General features: G+C 34.6%; 1 protein-coding gene and 1 long non-coding RNA gene across 6 annotated transcripts in view; one reads left to right on the top strand and one right to left on the bottom strand.

Annotated features, from left to right (window-relative positions):
* The window catches only part of USP9X (ubiquitin specific peptidase 9 X-linked), a 247,134-nt gene that overhangs the window by 11,760 nt on the left and 220,389 nt on the right, over positions 1–14,985 (bottom strand). For all 4 annotated transcript variants that reach the window (XM_031959411.1, XM_031959409.1, XM_031959412.1 and 1 more), the window contains exons 34-38: positions 12,934–13,075; positions 10,776–11,529; positions 9,242–9,365; positions 7,965–8,190; positions 5,758–5,887 (exon numbers count right to left, since the gene is read on the bottom strand). In XM_031959411.1, coding sequence (XP_031815271.1) covers positions 5,758–5,887; positions 7,965–8,190; positions 9,242–9,365; positions 10,776–11,529; positions 12,934–13,075 — 1,376 coding nt within the window. The remainder of the gene's footprint in view (positions 1–5,757; positions 5,888–7,964; positions 8,191–9,241; positions 9,366–10,775; positions 11,530–12,933; positions 13,076–14,985) is intronic.
* The window catches only part of LOC116422347, a 31,162-nt gene continuing 17,245 nt past the window's right edge, over positions 1,069–14,985 (top strand). For both annotated transcript variants that reach the window (XR_004232943.1, XR_004232944.1), the window contains exon 1: positions 1,069–1,427. This is a non-coding gene — a long non-coding RNA (uncharacterized LOC116422347). The remainder of the gene's footprint in view (positions 1,428–14,985) is intronic.

Raw genomic sequence — 14,985 nt, forward strand, 5'->3', positions numbered from 1 at the left:
ATAAAAGCTGAAACTGGGAGAGAAAAGAAAGAGAATGGGAGTAGAAATGGGGAGCATCTAAATTAAGTTTAAGTGACTATATTAATCACTGGAACAATAGGTGTTTTGGCTATAGTATTATGGAGTCAATTAGATATCCTCTTTGAAGCAGCTTCAATGGCTTGGAGAGCTTATAGAAAACTTACTTTTGCAAAGCTAATTAAATCTTTCAGAGATCTCACTAAGGACTGCTCTCTGACCTTTTTCAGGCAGCTTAGATGAGATTCTATTGTACTAGTTCCCCTAAGGGGACTGTAAGAGAGAGGGTAAAATTCCTAAAATAGATGGCTTTTATAGTTTGGTTTTTTATTGTAACCCTAAACCCCACATGACTTATGACTAACCTATTTGGGATAATTACATCTTTTTTTTTTTTTTTTTTTCTGAGAAGAATTTCATCCAAATGGTGCCAGGGCAGAGGAGTAGGAGCACCTCATTGTAGTTCTTAACTGATATGAACAGTTCAACTGGTAATTTGTGTGGGAGATTGAGACAACTGTGGTTATCTAGATAAATACAGCTGTCACTAAATAGGAAAAGGCCCTCACACCTGGCTTGGTAATTGATTATACTTTCTCTTCATTTGGATGGGGCTCTTGACACATGGGGTCAATAAGGAGACAGTTTCCTATCGAGGTGACAAAGTTACACACAGGGCCTTTCTGCCTTACATCAAAATATCCCTTAAAGCCCTATCTAATAAAGCAGTTTTGAACTAAGTCTCTTGTTTCCAGATTTTGGAAATGTCCCCTTAGGCCACTGCTGAGACAAAAAGGCTCATTCTAATTGTAAGAAAATGGGGGGAGTAAAGATCATATACCCAAATCATAGAAGACTGGAAAGGAGGTAGGAGTGGCACAAATGGCCAAGTAGACATTGGAAGTCAGGCCGTTATCATAATAGAGGACTTCTCCAATGAACTACTCCCCCACAATTACCTCACCATTTAATATTTATTTCAGAGAAGCAGAACGTTAAAGAATAAGAATCTTTAGTGAGGTAGAACACCCTTTGTATGGGTCACAATTGTTGGTAGTGAATCAGAGCAGCGTACTGTGGAATTAGAAATAAGCTCTAAGTAGTCAATACCTGTGGCAGTCCTTTCTGGCAACCTTTACATGTTATTATGGTTCAGGCTAAATGGAATTGCTCAAACCATATGTGGTTAGTAACAAACACCATTAGGGGCCCTGGGAGTATTGAAATTTATTTCCTCCTTAGGGGAGAAAATGGATGAGGTCAGAGTACTTCACTATGCTTACTACACCCTGTGGTGTATCTGAGAAAGGCAGATGGCAACTGGTAACTCATAGCAACTACAGGGAGCTGAATCAAGTTGTCACAACCACTGCTACAACTCTTCCTGACCTTGTAATATAGTAGACCAGGTAAGCCTAGGTCCTAGGTTAAGTCATATGAAGGTTATTACCTTGCTGATAATTTTCTTCTTTCCTCTATTTTTGTGGCTGTGACTTATTGAGAGCAGTTCACTTTCACCCAGGAGGAAGTACAGTCTACTTTCACCATCCCTACTCAGGGATATCTGAACTCTTAGCTATACAGTCACAATCTGGTGAGTAGAAGCTTCTCTTTCTGAGAGCACTGAAGTATTCCAATACACTACATGAAGCATATAATATATGGATAATATAACTTACTGGGTCAGACAAGACCATGGTGCTCAAGTTGTAGATGGAACAATGGCCTATGCAGCACAAGGGATGTAAAACCGTTCCACAGAACATTAAGGGTCACTCAAATATGGAGGATGTAGTGGATGGGGAAAACCCAAATGGTTCTGATCATGATCTGGAATACGGTTGCTGATTCACTCTTTCCCACAAAATAAAAGGAAATTCAGAGGTTTATCAGACCCTCAGTTTTGGAGGAATCCACATTATACACGTATATCCTGATGTCCCCACATTTACTGAGTTAACTTCAAGTTTCCCTTTTTTGGTAGGCTTCCAAATAGACAACAGCCACAGAAGATCTAAAGTAGGCTACTCAGCAGTCTTTTCTGGCGGATTTTTCGTGATCCCATGTGGGATCTTTTATTTTAAGGAGTTTCTGTTCACAAGGATTATTCTCAGTAGAATCTTTGTTAGGTACCCAGAGATGGTCGAATCTAATGACTGTTATGCTGTTGGAACCATAAGCTCTCAAAGTGATTACTCACTTTAAACCTTTTGAAAAGCAGTTAATTATACACCTGATACTAAGCCTTCCTTCCTACTGAAGCAAAAACACAAGGTCATACTATTTTCTTTTGTCCAGAACTGTCTATCATCAGCTGGTGATAAAATATTATTCCTCTAACAAGATGGAGAGAGAGTATGAAAATTAGATAATACTTGCCCAAATCCCTGAAAAGTAACCTTCAGTTGGGACTCTTCTAGAAACTGAGACTTCCTGTTCAAAATCTAACATCTTGCTTTTTCCACTGTTTTAGTGGGAAGCTACTATAAGGATTTAGATCTGAGGAATGCTGGTTACCAAGTTCAATGGTTCTGCCCAATAAGAGGGAGGCATTTATAATTGGTAGCTGTAACTATTTATATAGAAATGGGGGATACCTAGAGGAAATGGGAATCTTGTTAAATCTTCCCAGTGTGCATTGAGTTGCAGGACATAAGACTAGTCTTTGAGAGAGCCTAGAGACATAGGGTGGATAACATCTGTATCTACATTGACTGGTTATAAGTTATAAGATTGGACAAAAAACTGGAAAGAATAGAACTAAGACCAACAGAAGAATTTTGATGATGTTCCCTTTGATTTTTGGAGGGTGTATGAATGTTAATACATTAATATACATTATTATAATTATATTTACAATTGCTTTTCTTGCTTAATCTTTGCTAAGATCCCACCTTCTGCAATATATAATTATAATACAATAATATAATGAATAACATTCATTATAAACATCATATACTGTCTGCTGAATAGGATAATCTATGTGATACTCTGACAGGAATAGTTTAAGGACAAAGTAACATGGGAAAGGGTATATAATGCCACATTCTGAAAGGCATTAAACTAATTCTGCTTAATAAAAGCTCATGACATCAATTGGAGCATGGAATTGTGATAGAATGGAATGACATGATCCTATGCGATTAGCAGTCTCTCCAATTGGCAAATTACAATCATTTGCTTGTCCATTTCAGGACAGAGATATGGCCATATTATAGACCTAGAACCTGGAGAAGGCAGTGATGTATTAGCCAAATCTCATGAAACATTTTTCTTCCTCACTGGTGGCCCCTGCAATATTTGCTCTGATTAGGTTACCTATTTTGCTCTCTCCACCTGCCTTAGGCAGTTGAATTGGTAAACAACATATACAGAGCTTTTGGACCACCCCCCGCCTCCATTTAATTTCAGTTTTCAAACAAGAGATGGCTTTTGCCCCATCTTAGGTATCATCCTCTATCCTCTCTCAGTTTCCATATTCAATCAGTTGCAGTCTTATCAATTGTAATTTTGTGACATCTCTTTTCTTATGGGCTCCCTTGTCTCCTCTAATGAAGCTGTTATCTAGGGCCTTATTACCTCAAACTTAAGACTAAGACTATATACCCTGCTGATGGGTCTACTGTTCCTCAAATCTCTCCCTACTGTATAATTCATCTTTCATTCAACTGTCAACATGATTTTCCTCATGTGCAAGTGCAGGTCTGATCATGTTACTTCAACTTTGTAATTCAATAAACTTCAGTGGCTCCCTCTCACCATCAGGATCAACAATCTTCTATTTGGTGTTCAACGTCGTGGCCCTTTCTTATTTTTCTAATCTTATATGTTACTCCCCTCCACAATATTGTGATCCAATGCTATTGTAGACCCTCTTGCATAAGGTAATATACTTCCTGACTGCATTTTTACTACCTACACTCCATGTTTGGAATTCTTTCTTTCCTTAGCTAACTTCTGGCTTCCTTCAAGTCTTTGCTAAGATCCCACTTTCTGCAAGAAGCCTTTTCCAATATCCCTTAGTACCAGTGCCTTTCTTTGAAATCATCTTCCAATTATTTTCTGTCTCTTTAGGTTATACATAATTGTGTGTTGTTACTCCCATTAGACCATGAGCTCTCTGGGTGTGAGAACAATTTTTTTGCCTTTCTTTGTATTCTTAGTATTTAGTACAGTCCCTGGCATAAAGGTGCTTAAATTTTTTTTGTTGATCCTACTGGACCACTTTTGGTCTCCCAAACATGTCTTATGCTTTCTTATTTCAGTGTCTTTGCTTATGCTCTATGTGACTGGAAAGTAATTCTGCCATCCTTCTTCTATCTGATGAATTCCTACCATTATTTAAAGTCAAAAGGAAGGGTATTTACCTGATGTGGAACCTTGACTGACACATTTCATTCCCCAACAACAATCTTTCTCCCTTCAGGTCTTACATAGTACTTTATTTTGCAAGTGTCTAATACACTCATAGAAATATACGTTATAGTTATCTGTATTTGTATCCTACTTGCTTTCTAAGCTATAAGTTTTTTGAAGGTAGGGAACATGTTTTATCAATATTTTTTATTTTCTGGAACCTAACTTAGTACTCTGTTTTAATGTTTGTGTTAATGAACACATTTTTTGAATGGTAAATATATTTTATATGTCAAACTAAACATAGCAAAAAAATTTTAACTTACACCAAGGAATACTTTGGGAGACCAAAAAGTGGTCCAGTCAGATCAACAAAAAATTTAACAACCTATCATTTTTATAAGTACAAATATAAATTAATTAAATTATAAATTAAAAAATGGGAAAATGGAACATTTTCTTCAACATATATTTTATGGAGTAAGCAGTGTTGGTCTAAGCACCATAAACACTGAAGAACTTTGCAATATGGTAGAAGACAATATGTGCAACCACAGAACAACAAGAATTAGAAACCGTATCTGAATTAGTGTAAAGTGATACTGTAATAATTTTTTACATATATCTGATGGAGACATGAAATAAAAAAGTGACTGGGGTCAGGGTTTAGTTAAGAGTTGCTTCTTTCAAGTATTAAAACTCTTTATAGCAACAAAGTAATGGATAAACAGGAATTTAAAATTTCAGATCTCAATTGCAAATATACATGTTTGTTAATTTCAAATACTTTTTTAAAATGGGGAACCCCTCCCCAATATCTGCATTATTCAACACTGTTTGCACGTCTGTATTTTAAAATCAGGTCTCCAGGTAATGTAAAATTTTCTTCCAATTAAACAATGTTAAACTCATTCTCATTGACCAAAAATAATTTCATTGGTATAGGAAACTCAATTCTATCAATGGCAAGTGTACCTGCTCTGCAATTTATAAATGTTGAGAGCTGCAGAGGGCATTAAGAAGTTAGGTGTCTTGCCCATGTTCACAAAGTCAGACCTTGTCAGAGACAGGCCCTCCTGAGATAATGCTTCCCCATGTATAATTGCATGGAGATGAATGAGATACCTTATTTTAGGTGTGTAAAAGCTGTTTGATATGTAAATTTTCACTTTAAACTTTAAGGAAGCATGCAACTTCAAAAATCTTTACAATAGTTAAATATTTTATTACAAAGAATGATATGGACTTTTTTTTTTGGTAAAACTAAATTTTCATGCCAGTTGTTGAATAACACTGTAATCAAGTTCAATTTTGAAACAACTTTTTCAGTTTTTGTTTAACTGAATAAGATTTCAAGTTCTGAAGTACACTTCAAAGTCTTACCTAGATTAGCATACATTACAAACAGATTGAAATACTGCTGCAAATGACGCCCGTGCTCTGAAACTTCCCTTCTGAGAAGATTTAGTACTGCTCTCAACAAGTGATCACTCAAGCTTAAATTATCATATGCCTGTTTAAAAAAAGATGATCAGCTGTAAAATAAGGTTAGAATCAAGATATACTAGAAATAAAATGTAATATTAGCAAAAAATGAATCCCAAAGTTATTTTGTTCTGAAAAGAGAAGTTGATTTTTCCTTTCTTTTTATATAAAAATGGGAGGGAATATATATATTTAGTGGAGGATGAATTTAACAGTTAATTTATTATAAGCAGTGTGGTAAGAAAACTGATCTTTAACACAAGTCGTCTTCTTTTCCAGAGATCTTCATTTAAATTACAAACTAAAAGTGAAAAATTCCTCAAAGAAAAAAAAAAAAATCTAAACCTCGTCTTTAAAGTCTGTCTTCAAAGACTTTAAAATCTCAATGCAGTGATAATACTAATGCCTTACAGTTTTATAGTCATTTAAGGTTTACAAAGTATTTTCCTCACAAGAATGATCTTATCTCAATAAGTAACTATTAAGGATTATTCCTTCAATACATGTAAATTTCATTTTCTCAAGTGACACACACAGTTAATTAAATGCCGAAACGAGAATTTCAATTCTGTTTACTACATGTTAGGTATAGGCTTAGGCATTAGTGACAGTAAAAAAAGAAAACTAGCCTTGATCATTATGGAGCTTATATATTATTAAAGGACAAACAAAAAGCTAACAGCTAATAATGACATAGCATCTACTGTGGGCTAAGCATGCTAAACACATTACAAAAATTGTCTCATTTTATCCTCACAACAACATGGGGAATGGTGCTATTATTATATAGATGAGGAAACTGAGGCAAAGGGTGGTGAAGTGACTTATCCAGGGTTATACAGCTGCTAAATGTTTTAGGCTAGATTTGAACTTGAGTCTTCCCAAATGTAGGCCTGGAGTTTGATTTCATTGGTATAGGAAACTCAATTTTATCAATGGCAAAGTGTACCTGCTCTGCAATTTATAAATTTCATTATGCAATTTCATGTCTCCAACATTTCATCACATCCCTGTAATTGCACAGTCATGTAAGGAGACAGAGCACCAACTACTAGAGGGAATCAATAGTTTACCAGTAGATTGTGGCACATGGAGTCTTGATTCAAAGTCAAACTGGAAACTAAAATCAGGTAAGAACTTATTATAAAGAATTATGATTCAGTGGCTCTCTTGGGTAGAAAAACCAAATTTCAGTTGGATTGTTTTTAAAAAGCCAAATTTAAGAATGCCCTTTTATTTTAACTACCCTTGACAAGAGGTGGTTTAATTTTCAGGTAATTCAAGAACAAATCAATAAACATTAAATACTTATTAAGTGCTAAGTGTTAAAGAAATAAACATATTTGACAACCACCTCTGCAGTGTTTATAACCTAGGATAATAATGATGTGAATCTGACTATTTGAGAAGGGGTGTATTGCCACCCTTAGGATTCTGCATTAAAGTAGTAGTACCAGAAGTGGGTGTTGAGAAAAGATAATGATTTCCACATGAAGAAATGTCAATGACATTTATTCTGGGCAAAGGTAATACATAAATAAATACACACATGTGTGTACAAAATATAGACACAAAGGAAAGGTAAGAACAAGTAAACAGGTATAGGTAGAGTGTGGAGTATGTAAAAGGGAATCTAAAAACATGAAGTCTAACCACTAAATTCCAAAGACTATTCATCCTCCACCCCACCCTTAGCTGCACACAAAGATGGTCGGTCACACTTCTGGCACCTGCTATCATCCACAAATGACCATGTGCAAGAATTCTGAAATTTCTATTGCTTTTTCACCTCTCCTGTTTTCTCTTACAAAAACCCCACTGCTTCTTCACTGACTAGTGATCTCCATGGCTTCAAGTCACAATTAAAACTCCACCTTCTCTAACAAGGCTTCCCTAATCCGTCTTAATTCTAGTGCTTTCCCTCTCTTAATTACTTCCCATCTATTCTGCATATAGTTTGCTTTTTGTACATATTTATTTGAATACTGTCTCCTCCCATTAGATTGAGTTCCTTAAGGAACTTTTTGTGTCTTCTTTTTAATTTCCAATCAATTCCCCAAATTGGCTGAGTGAAGTAGTCATTTAAAAGAAAGATATATAATTACCTGACTAGAAGGTCCAGGTGAAGCAAAAGGTGAAGGACATGGGCCATCTTGCAATGAAAAATGTGCAATAAATACTATAAGTTTTGCAAATGCACCCCTCACTTCTGCACTGGGGCATTCCAGAAGGTACTCAGAAAAACGATTTGAAACATTAAAGAGGACATTATGTGCAAACCAAAAGCGTACATTCTTGCTGTGGCGGAGAAGAATACACAATGCATCATACCTGAAATATAAAAAAGACAGCATGTAATCAGCAATCACAAAAAGGGAAGCTAATCCATTGATTTTTTAAAGATAAGTGACATTTTGCAGTTCAACCAAATAAAATAGAACTTCAATATCCTTCCATTTTTAATTTATGTAAATGTGTTACTGAATTTAAAAAAAAACAACAAACCTGTCCCCATTAGAAATTCCCGAGGTAGTTTATTGTCATGACAATTACTTTATATTGATTGATGCTACTGTAAATTTATCAATATGACAACTAAAAATCATTAGGGTAGATTCACAGAAAGATACAGGAGATCCTTTCTAGCTATAATGACTACAAAAATAATACCCCAACTTCAAACTGATAAGGATGCCTTCTGGTCATCTGGATAGATAGGTAGTACAATGGATAGAGTACTAGAATCAGAAAGACTCATTTTCCTGAGTTCAAATCTGGCCTCAGACACTTAACTAGCTGTGTACCCCAAGCAACAAGTCACTTAACCCTGTTTACCCCATTTTCCTCATCTGTAAAACAAGCTGGAGAAGGAAATATTAAATCACTTCAGTGTCTCTGCCAAGAAAACCCCAAATGGAGTCATGAAGAATCACACATGACTGGACCAAAACACAGACACACACACTCCTGCTCTATTAGAATTAGAAAGTTTAATATACTTTTCCTTCGTATATTGACTTAATTTTAAAAATAGTTTGAACCTAAATGAAATTTTTCATTTTCATTTCACTTTTCCCCTAAACCAAATGACATAAAATTATAATGAATATACAGAATGTGAATGGTTTCAAAGTTAAAATGAATTCTGTAGGAAAATGTCAACAATGTATCCCTCACTTCTGTATTATTGCAGATAGTTTATAAACCTCAATATTTGAATATAACTTTTCTTTTACCATTGCTATTCTTCTGTACAAGGACTTTGGAAAAACTGAATGATTCATAACTGTATTAAGATTTTCATGATCAGAAGAGATTAGTATAGTATACAAAAGAAACCAAATTATTTATTATGACAGTAGGAAAATTTAAAGCAGTATACCAGTCACTGGCAGGGCCACGGACTATTTTTTTTGTGTGAAATCCTGTGGTGAAAAGGAATCTAGCAGCAAGCTGAATACTAATCATAGTAATTTCTTCTGCTTCAGGCAACAGATGATCTTGCCCTATGAATAAAAATCACATAGAAAAAAAAAATCAAACAAAAGATCATTTTCATCAAATTATCACCCATAAAATATGTAGTTAAGTCCATTGATTCTGGATAAGTAATGGAATTTAAAAGTAAAAGCAACTATTTGAGAATCTGGGGTCTTTTCAATAATTTTTAAATGAATTAACCAAATATAACATGTAATGTAATATAATGATTTATCATTTGATAATATAACAATTATTTGGTTTATTTATGTAGGACAATGAAGAAAAGTACATTAGATCTGCTCATGAATAAATTGAATCTCCTGATCTAGTGCTGCCCAAATAATTATTATTTGGGCCCCAGAAGTTATTAACTAGTTTTAAGTTTTGACCCTGCCTAGAGCTTGGTGACCTTGTACAACAAACCTAATATTTGAATCTTAATTTACTTAAAAAAAAAAAAACCCACAAAAATACTTAAAACTTCTCATATCTCATAATTGTTAGATGAGAAATAATTTATAAATGTGTATGCTAAGCAAAATAGAAATTTAAAAATGATTACCTGTATTACATAAAGAAGACGACTACTTCCTCAAATAAGACTGAGGATTTTTATTATGGCCAGTCATAGATTGTAGTACCCAGGGACAAAAGGATACAAAGAGAGAATTGCTCATTTATCAGATGGGACAAGGTAATGCTGGTTAACACAAACCGTACCTCTTTCTGATAATTCATCTCCAAAATGTAATGATATCCAAAAGCATTCATTCATATTATGATATCCATATGCAATGATGGCATAACCAAATTGATATAATTAAAAAAAAAAGCACTTCAATCTTTTCCAGTATCATTTTCATGATTTGTATCAATGCTGGAGAGAATCTCAAACAATTTAACTCACAAGTATTTCATATTTTAAGTAGAAGATATTCAAATGGTGCTCAAAATGCTGAACAAAACACAACTGAAACGGTGCCAACTTCCTGATGATGAGATTCTTTTCATTTAGCTAGGATTCTTCAAGATTGTAAACTACTTGAAAATAAGGTCTGGGGTATGATTTTTTTTAATGTCATATACTACTGTACTTTAAATTTTTGATAAATTTCTTTGAAATGACAAATGTGAACAGAATCAAATGCTAGTATGAACTTGAAGTATTAACATGTCTGACAGAAGCTGAGATTTACATACATACCCTTCAAAAAACAAGGGTCATATCTATACTAGAATGAGAGACCAGACTTTCATGGAGTATAAACACAAAGTCACAAAAAAAGCAATGATTTAAATCTTTCTGATAAAAATAATTCAATGTGATATATAAATCCTCAAATTTATTTACTACATAAAAATGAAAACGAAATTTAGTTAGAACTGCTTAAATCAAAGAAATGTAGCATCCAAGCTAAATTGCAGGAACTTACCTGGAGGAGGGTTTAAGTAGACACTGTTACATGTCAGAAGTTTTTTTACAAACTGGAAATATTCCAAACTGTATTGCATACGGTTATGCATGAATTGCACATTCTGCTTCCGTACACTTCTTTCAATGGCTGATGGCATTTTAATCTGGTGAGGTTTTGTGGTAACAACCAACTCTGAAATATATTTGATTAATTCATTGTCCTTATCTATTGTGTCCATACGTTCATAAAAAAGAATGTAGGCATTCCACCACCTTTTCTGGCGCCTATAAGACATACGCTTCATCATATGATCAAACACTTCACCCATGTACTCTCCACCAAAACACTGGTTTTTCATTTCTTCATCATCATCCATTTTACATTCTGTCACATCTCCATCATCAAATTTATACCAGCGATTTTTCTCACCATCTCCACCATTCCTCTGGATGATGTAAGAATAATAGTGTCCCCCACTTGCTTGACCACTGTGTACAAGTACACCCACCAGTCTGTATTTCGTGCTTCCAGTTGGCTCATTTTCTGACTGTTCATTCTGTTGTATTAACTGATTTTCAGGGTTTACATCATCCCCTTCCAGTTTTGCAACACCCGCCACTGTGTAAGGTTCCATGTCCAATTCCCGTGGAAATTCAAAGTAATCATTGAACTTGATTGCACATTCCCTTTCCCAGTCATAGTCGAATCGTTTTAACTGAATGGCAAGAACTGGGGGCAATTTCTTAATTAGGAGGCGCTTTACTGTATCAACCTAAAAATAGAAGAGATAGTACATTTTTTCTTAGAAAGCCATTAAAAACAGTGCAAGAAAACAAGTAAATCATATAAATTTATCATGCAAATAGCTGTAAGAATTTACTCTAGTGAATGTATAGTTTATAAATTAGTTCTACCAGACATTACTAATAAAATGATTCAATTTTTACAAAGTAACCTATGGCACAAAGATTCTAGTTATTTGTAGCAGAAGGCTAATATATGAGGTGACTTTCATTTGTATCTGATTCTATGTCTAATCATCTTATCACACCACATTGCAATTCCTTCTCAAGTTTGACATCCCCTGACTCCCACTCTGGACTGGATCTCCTTATCATGTTCAGGGTGAAAATTCAATGGCACCCATAGACTTGGTTCCATTGCAGATGGAGGTAGATCAGTCTGTCCCTCCTTAGACATCCTGAGGGTCCCCTTATGCTAAGGGCTCACCATACTGTTGGAGTTAGTAAGGATACTCTAATTAGCTTAGCCTTTTTGCTGCTCAGAACTCCTGAGCTCAAGTAATCTACCAGCCTTGGGAATCCTAGGGCTTACAGGTGCTTGCCATATGATCTTAAAATTTTTAAAATGAAAAAAAAAAAAAAAAAATTTTCCTATAGTCAAAACATTCTTTAAAATTAAATGCTATACATTTCTCTCTCTCTCTCATACTAATATTGGTCACTGGATAAAATTTATTGAGGAACACATAATTAGGTGACTGTGAGTACCTAACAGCCAGATTAAGGAGGGTGAATGGCAAAGTGGGGAAATTTTCAGAGGTATAAAAATATAAATATGCTCTGATCCACAAAAAACTTATTTAACAGGAGTCCTTGACAAAGTTTCACTTAAAGGGATTCCCAGCTTATAAGAACTTCAGAGCAGCAGTTCATGCAACATGTCAGTATAAAGAGAACGGATTTGGAGTCAGAGGATTTAGAATCAAATCCTACCTCGCCTCTTTTTTAATCTTGTGTAAATTACCTAACCTCTGAGCCTCTTAACTCATCTGTAAAATGAGGCAGTTGGACTAGATTGCTTCTAGGGTCCCATCAGTTCTTAATCAATGATCCTATGTCAATCTAGCTGGATCATTAGGAAGCATTTATGCTGTAAAGCTTCTGTATTCCTCAAAGATTAGCAAGGGAAAATATTGGGATTGTTATTAGGGCTTTTTGACCAGGCCTCACTGGCTGTTTCTTCATTCTCTATTATCCTCTTTCCCTTGACAATATTTTGGTCACTGTTATGAAACAAGGTAGGAAATGGAAAAAAAAAAAAAAAAAAAAAGAGGGAAAAATATTTTTAAAGAAACAGTTATCTTCTAATAGAGAATATGTCTAATTAAAATGAATTGCATTAATAAAAGGCTGCCAACTATTGACATACTTACCTTTTTGTTGCATTTTTCACAATGATATGCATTTGCACCTTCCAGTAAATCTCCCTTGACATATTGTTCCAAAGAATCAAGAAGGTTTTGGTGATTTCTAATATCTACATTCAGAGTCGTAAATGATTCTTCACACTCGTACCTAAAGGCATTATTTGAAGAGTTCAAAAGTGTTCTGCTGGGAGGTACCAAAGCATTCTAATTGATTACATCACCAAATCTGCAGTACATTTTATATCATATCAGAGAAATGGCTGCTATCTCTTTAGGCCTTATTTTATATCAAGTATCCCTATTTAAAATTCCTTAAAAAAGTATTAAAGTCTGCTTTCAAATAATTATATTTGGATGCTAAGGGATTTTAGAGAGGGCAGAAATAGTTACTCTAGGCCAATAAGTTATTCATTCTATAATAACCGAGTGCCTGTGTATACTCTGAAATATCTTTCTTGTACCAAACTGATTAGGTCTCAGTGAATATCCACAATAAAAAGAAAAAAAAAAAAAAAAAAAAAAACTACTTCTCTTAGAACCTGAAGTCCCAAATTATAACTTAGAACTTCTGAGGAATTTAAAGGTTCAAAATAAGAAAAAGTAGGAACCAGTTAGCAAGTTGGACTTCAGAATCCAAAACAGGGCCATGCTACTTACTGTTGCCCTTCTCAGAGATAAATTCTATATAGAAGGAAGTTTTATAGAGTATGTACAGTACTAATAGTCATTCATATCTTAATGTTAGTTCACTGAGTTACCTCCTAAAATGTAGTCAACTGCATTGAAAGATTTTGGAGTTTTGCTATGGATGGGGCAAAAGTTGCAAGTTCAGAACTCTAGGGCTGTCTATATCTAACAGAGAAAATTTAAGACATCATGAAGATACTGGATATCTGAAAAGAGGATTACTATAAATGGGTAGAGAAAAGGAAACAGGAGTATTTCAAGAGACAGACTGTTCCCTAAAGCTAGCTAGGTACCAAGTGCCCAAGTATACCAAAAAAGTAGCTCCCTTTTTAGGGGTTAGTCTGTGAAAGACAGACGATAGCCATGCAAATAACTTAATGGGATAGTAAAGTTAGATAAAGCTTTTTAAAGATATTGGGGAATGTTTATAGGCAGAAGCATAAAGTCAGTGTATAGAAAGAGATGGAAGATGGAAAAGAGATGATGAAGGGGGCCATCTCTTGTAAAAGATAGCTAAGGAGTCCAAGTAGAAGAGATAATCAGTATATGCCAGGCCACTTCTGCAGAATCCTGAACAAAGAGAACTGGGGTGGCATAGAAGAGACCAGAGGTATGTAAAAACGAAAAATATGTACACTTTATTTTCTTAGTAAAGTAAGGATTAAGTGCTTTAGTAGGAGGACAAAGGAAAGTCTAGGGATCTTGAAGGCTAATCAAAATTTGAGAAGATATATGGTTTTTCCTCCTCAAATGACCTATTTTTAAATTCTGAGTTCTAAATTCTTTTCTTCCTGCCTCATCATTTGAGGTATTTATGTGACTAATATCAATTAGACATGATTATGCAAAATCTATTTCCATATTATCCATTATTGCACCCACACACAAAAAAAAAGGGCAAGAAAAATAATGTTAGAAAACCATGTTACAATTTGCAGAATTTACTAGTTCTTTCCCTAGAGTTGTACAGCAATTCTCATCAAGAGTCCTTTGGAATTTTCTTGAATCACTGTGTTCATCAGAGTAATTAAGTCTTTCACAGTAGATCACCATTATAATAGTGCTAACACAATGTACAATGATCTGATTCTGCTGACTTCATGCTACATCAGATCATATTAGGTCTTAGTCATGTTTTTCTGTAACCATTCCTCCTTGTCCTTTCTTATAATATTACAATGTCCCATCTAAAATTGTATAATGCAATTTGTTCAGCCATCTTCCAATTGCTCAGCATCTTCTTCAATTTCCAATGTTTGGGCACCAGAGAAATAACTGCTATAAATATTTTTGGCTTATAATATAGGTCCCTTTCCTTATTCTTTAATCTCTTTGGAGGTACATTCCTAATAATTGGCATTGCTGAGTCAA

The sequence above is a fragment of the Sarcophilus harrisii genome, chromosome 3 (genome assembly GCF_902635505.1).
Source record: "Sarcophilus harrisii chromosome 3, mSarHar1.11, whole genome shotgun sequence".
Lineage (NCBI taxonomy): Eukaryota > Metazoa > Chordata > Mammalia > Dasyuromorphia > Dasyuridae > Sarcophilus > Sarcophilus harrisii.